General features: G+C 53.7%; 1 protein-coding gene across 5 annotated transcripts in view; it reads left to right on the forward strand.

Annotated features, from left to right (window-relative positions):
- Positions 1-5,264, forward strand: part of SLIT3 (slit guidance ligand 3) — a 782,476-nt gene that overhangs the window by 752,125 nt on the left and 25,087 nt on the right. For all 5 annotated transcript variants that reach the window (XR_003549377.1, XM_027771828.1, XM_006148363.3 and 2 more), the window contains exon 29: positions 2,027-2,120. Coding sequence is in view for 4 of the 5 variants with exons in the window: in XM_027771828.1 (XP_027627629.1) it covers positions 2,027-2,120 (94 nt within the window). In the remaining variant the exon portion in view is untranslated. The remainder of the gene's footprint in view (positions 1-2,026; positions 2,121-5,264) is intronic.

Consider the following 5,264-nt stretch of genomic DNA (forward strand, 5'->3'; position numbering starts at 1 on the left):
CTGGCCCTGTTCGGATGTCAGGATGAAGGGCGAGGTGGGAAGACAGGGGAGGTGGTAGGAGGTGTGGAGGGTGGCAGGGAAGGCAGCTAAGTCGCTGCCATTGCCCTTCGATCCTGTGCCTTTATCACACCTCCAGCCCAGTAGCCAGGTATCCCACGCACGCTCTTGGGATGTGCCGCGGCCAGCTAAAAACCACCTCCTCTGTTGATCCTGGGCCTCCTGGGGTCCCAGACAAGCCTTCATGCTGAGAAAAGGTGCAGGCAGACCTGCTGAGGGTTTAACTTCCTGTGGCCTGCACCTGCCATCTTTGGAGAGTGGAGCTGCACCCACAAGTTGCATTAGCAATAAACAGTATTTATGGTGCCCCAACTACATGCAGAGTGCTGAATTAGTGCTCAGTACCAGGAGGCGAGGGATGCCCTCCCCTTGAGGGGTCTACCTAGGAGGAGAGGAATCACAGTACGGGGTAGAACCATTGGTCCAGAGAATCTGCTCAGTGGGCAAGAGAGGGTATGAATGCCAGCAGTTATGGAGGAGAGGGCAGAGGAGGGGCTTAAGCTAAACCCACAACAGGCAGGTGGGCAGTGGGGAGTCGGGGAGAGGGGACACTTAAGAGGTGGCTTCCTGCCCCAGAGGAGCACCTAGTGCCACAGGGGACCGCAGTGCACTCCCTTCGCATCTGTTGTTCATTCCTCAGAGGGGGCCATTGCAGTTGTCCCTGTCCAGAAAATGTGCAAATCCCACAGACATACTTGTCACTTCTCTGGGCATCTCAGGTGACAAGGAAAAGGAGGAGGCCTATCAGGAATATGATGTCCTCTATGGTCTTCAGAGGCTGAGGGCAAAATGTGGACAGGAGGGGTCAGAGCCCCCTCCCAGGCTGGAGTAAGGTCAGCTTGTCCCCAGTCTGGCAGAAAACCAACTGTGGGACCATGTCCCATTCATGGACCACCCAGGCAGCCCTCAGGCCTCTGTTTATCCTAAACCCTAGGAGCAGCAGCCAGAGCAGCCTTCTCAGGCCCTGCCTCCCCCACTCCCTGCCACCCCAGCCCACCCCTGGAGAGAACGTCCATGGTTAAACTACTCCCCCCCCCCCACTTAGATCATTCCATCTGGGTTGTCTACGTGGACTTTGATGCTTTGGACCTGCTATCTTGCCTCCTCCCGCACATTCCTAACACATTTCACTCAGATGGTGTGAGCTTTGGGGGCCGGTATGCAGGGCCGTCGCTGGGTTGCCAGGACCCGTTAGGCATTTGGCAGCACTGTGAACTTCCAAGGCAATATATCCAGAGACCGGAACTCCACATTCCTTTCCCGTTTCTCTTCCTGCAAAATCCAAGCTGCTTACTTACCTATAGCAGGTCAGCTCTGCTGCTAAGTCTCGTCTGCTCCTCCAGGAAGCCTTCCCTGACCTCCGAAGCGAGGTCACACTTACGACCCTGTGTTTATTTTCCTGCTTACTGTACATCTCCCCACTCAGTGGGGACAGCAGGGTGGGCCAGCACCTGGCACAGCGTCTGCCACTTGGGAGGTGCTCAGTAAATAGGTGTGGTACGCAAAGCCAGGTGAATGCTCAGCCCACAGTCGAGTCTGGCATCTGCAACAATCAAGTAAAACACCCCTCGACGGTGCCACGGCAGTGCCCAGGGCACCGGGGTGGTCTGGAATCATCCTTTTGTTGCTGCCTGTCAGCCCACGGTGTCAAGTCTGGCATCTGCAACAATCAAGTAAAACACCCCACAACGGTGCCACAGCAGCGCCCAGGGCACCAGGGTGGTCTATAATCGTCCTTTTGTTGCTGCCTGGTGCAGAAGGGACATCGACGGTGCCACGGCAGTGCCCAGGGCACCGGGGTGGTCTGGAATCATCCTTTTGTTGCTGCCTGGTGCAGAAGGGACACAGCGAGAGAGAAGCGGGGTCCGGATATGACATCCTGACTGGGGCGGGATGAGTTCCATCTGGCCAGGCCCCCCCCTCCACCTCCGTGGTACCTAAATTCTCTCCCCGCCTGGATCCCCGCCAGGTGAGCTGTGCGACGAGGTGATCGACCACTGTGTGCCTGAGAGGAACCTCTGCCAGCACGAGGCCAAGTGCATCTCCCTGGACAAAGGGTTCCGGTAAGACTTGGCTCCTCCCCAGCACGAGGCCCTCAGGACTCGGCTCCAGCTGTCTGGGTTTGAGGCTCTGGTCAATGTGTGCGTGTCTCTGTCTCTTTCTCTCTGCTATGTGCTTCTCTGTATCTCTCAGTCAGTCATAGTCCAATTCCTTTAGTCTATTTTCCTCTTTCCAAAGAGAGCTTTGATCTCTGTGCCAGTGTCTCTTTTTTCTGTTTTTTTATTTTTTCCCAGAGTTTCTGCAGGTAAGTAGGCAAGTAGGTAGATGATAAATAGAAAGAAACTGATATATCTATATAAATATTTTATATTTATATTTATGTATAAATCTCTTCCCTTTTCCCTTTCCCCCTCAGCATTTCTCCTTCCCAGATAGCAAAGCCAGGTGATCTCACTGAGGAAGCAGAACCCAGAGGGCAGTTGGTCACCTTCGCTGTGTACCGCCTGCACGGTGCTCTGCCCACCAGGGCTGCGCTTATGCCTGGGTGTGGGGGAGGAGGAGATAGAGTCAGTGGGGCAGGAGCCCTGACTCCATTCAGCAGCCTCATCTATTGGTGGAGCTGTCTCCATGGCGAGTTACTGAGCCAATAGGAGTCCAGGGAGCATGTGAGCCATTGTAAGGGTAGACAGACAGACTGCCTCAGGGAAAGGCCACCCAGTTCTTGAGCCTGAGAATCAAATGGCACTTCTGGGAAATCCATCTTAAAGGCTGTTTCCACCTCTTCCCTCCACTCTCCATAATGACATCGTGTACAATGGCCTGTTCTAGAGAAGATCCTGAGATTCACGGGACTTGGGATATTCTGACAGCGATAACATCCCCAAATTCTATGACCATGAATGTTCTCCCCATCCTCAAACTGCTCTGCACTCGCAGTTGCCCTTCCTGCCTCCCCCGCAGGCTCTGTCCAACACCAGAGGGAAGGCTTTGGTGCCAAGCAGTCAGGTTTGAGTGAGCAGGCAGAGACTGGAGCAGCTGGGACACCTGGGCTGGGGCCTCAAGAGACCCCCATGGCCCCGTAATGCCTCCCCTCAAGCTGCGGGACTAGGCCTCTAGGGCAGTGCCCGTGCTGACAGGTCTTTAAGGGAAGGTTGACCAGCTGTCCAGTGGCATCTGCAGCCTCCAGAGGGCAGAGGCACATGCTCTGGGTGGACATGGGTCCGGAGCTGTCTTCCCTGGGTTCATCCAGCTCCCTGTCACAGGGCAGAGCCCTCAGACTCTGGGGCATTGGAGACTATGATTCTGTACTGCAAAGCTCAGGACCTTCTGGAAATCTAGGTCTTATCCCAAGACTAATGGCATCGTAAAGTCACAGAATTCTGGGAATTAAGAACTGTGGACTGTTGGAGCCGTGGAATCTCCAAAACTTGGACTCGTGACTTCTTAAAACCCAGTATCCAAGAAGCTAAAAATCAAGGTTCTGTCCCCTCCCCAGCCCAACCGTGGATCCAGAGAGCAGTGCGCTAGGGAGTGTAAGATGTTTCTGGATGAAGACCTTTACCGTGAACCCAGGGGAGAGATTTTGGACACAGAATGTTTAGAAAAGAAGAAATTCCTGGGCCCCGTGACTGGCTGTCAGTGCTGCTGAGTCTAAGGGAGGGAGGCGCTGGGGCAGAGGGGAGCCCCCCTTAGAGATGAGATGTGAGCTGAGCCTGGAAGGAGGGATTCTGAGGAGCTCAGGGGAGGTGGTCAGACCTACTGGTGGGAGAAGAGTCGAGTGTGGGTAACAGAGCGGGATGTGAGTGTGTCATGTCTTGTGTTTTCCTCTTCTCCCTGACGTCCTAGGCCTAGAGCTCCTCACCTGGGGAAATGCAAGAGGCACGTCAGGACCTCTGGTCTCCCTGAGACCTAAGGAAGCACCAGCCTTTCCGTGCACACGCCCCATTCATGTGGCCCTAGTCTGCCCCGCTGAGGTGCCAGGCGGGACTGGCAAGCAGGCAGGGTACCTGAGTGCGAGGGTGAGGGATGCCCCAAGCACCCTCATGCCCCACCGGGATTACGCAGCACTGAGTGCCAGGCTGCTTTACCATGGGCAGCTGGATACTGCCAGGGGGCAAAGCCGGCGAAGGGGCAGCGGGGAAGGAAAGGATGCGAGAAACACAAACTTGAACCCAGAGCACAGCGGGCCAGACTGAGGAGCAAAGTGCTCTGAGCATGTCTAGAGAGGGACGACGCGTGGTGATGGGGGAATCGGAGCTCCCAGGAGTGAGGAAAGTAGCCCCAGACAGAGAGGAGATTAGTGGTTTTCCAGGCTGAGTGGCAGCAAGCTCAGGGACGCTAGAGCGAGATCACTGGAGTGTGAAGACTGGTCAGATGGCGCCTAGGGCCAGGCTTGCCGCGGCGCGGAGCGCTGGGCATTATGGCCACCAGATTACCACGATCCTCTGGCTGCTGTCCCCAGAAACCTGACTCTGTTGGAACTAAGGTCCCCTAGTCTAGGACAATGTAAGAAAGCAAGCATCTAGTTTTCATACTCTTGAGATTATTTATACCTAATGCTCCTAAGAGGTGTTATCTTTAGAAAGCGTACAGACCATTTCACATTTATTAAAATGCACTTAAATCAAAAGTAACTTCTACCAAAGCTTCATTTGGTCGTCGTCTCCCCCTCCTGTCACCAAACAAGTGACATCCCAGGGCAGCAGGTAGGGAGACGCACAGTCAGTGCACACTTTGAAGATGCTTATCCTCGGAGAGCTCCCTGTGTCCCTGCTAATGAGGTCTCGGGGACCGGCAGGGGGTGCCTGCCCGTAAACACTGGAAATACACTGGAAATAACAGTAACGAACACGAAGGTCGCAGCGACGAGCAGGCACCGAGAGCGTACTGTCAGGCCTGGTACACTATCTCCCTCAACACCCGGCAATGTTAGGGTGTACACACTGCTGCAGCGTGAGTATCTCATATCCCAAACGCTTGGGGCCAGAAATATTCCAGATTTCATTTTTATTTCAGATTTTAGAATATGCATATATATAATAAGATATCTTGGGAATAGGACCCATGTCTAAACATGAATTTATTCATGCTTCGTTTATACCTTGTACGTAGAGCCTGAAGGTACTGAAGGTAGTTTTGTACAATATTTTTTGTATTGTGGCATGATTTTTTTCTTTCTTTTTTTTTTTTTTTTTTTGTAAATAAGG

The sequence above is a fragment of the Tupaia chinensis genome, unplaced genomic scaffold (genome assembly GCF_000334495.1).
Source record: "Tupaia chinensis unplaced genomic scaffold, TupChi_1.0 Scaffold000234_1, whole genome shotgun sequence".
NCBI classification, from domain to species: Eukaryota; Metazoa; Chordata; class Mammalia; order Scandentia; family Tupaiidae; genus Tupaia; species Tupaia belangeri.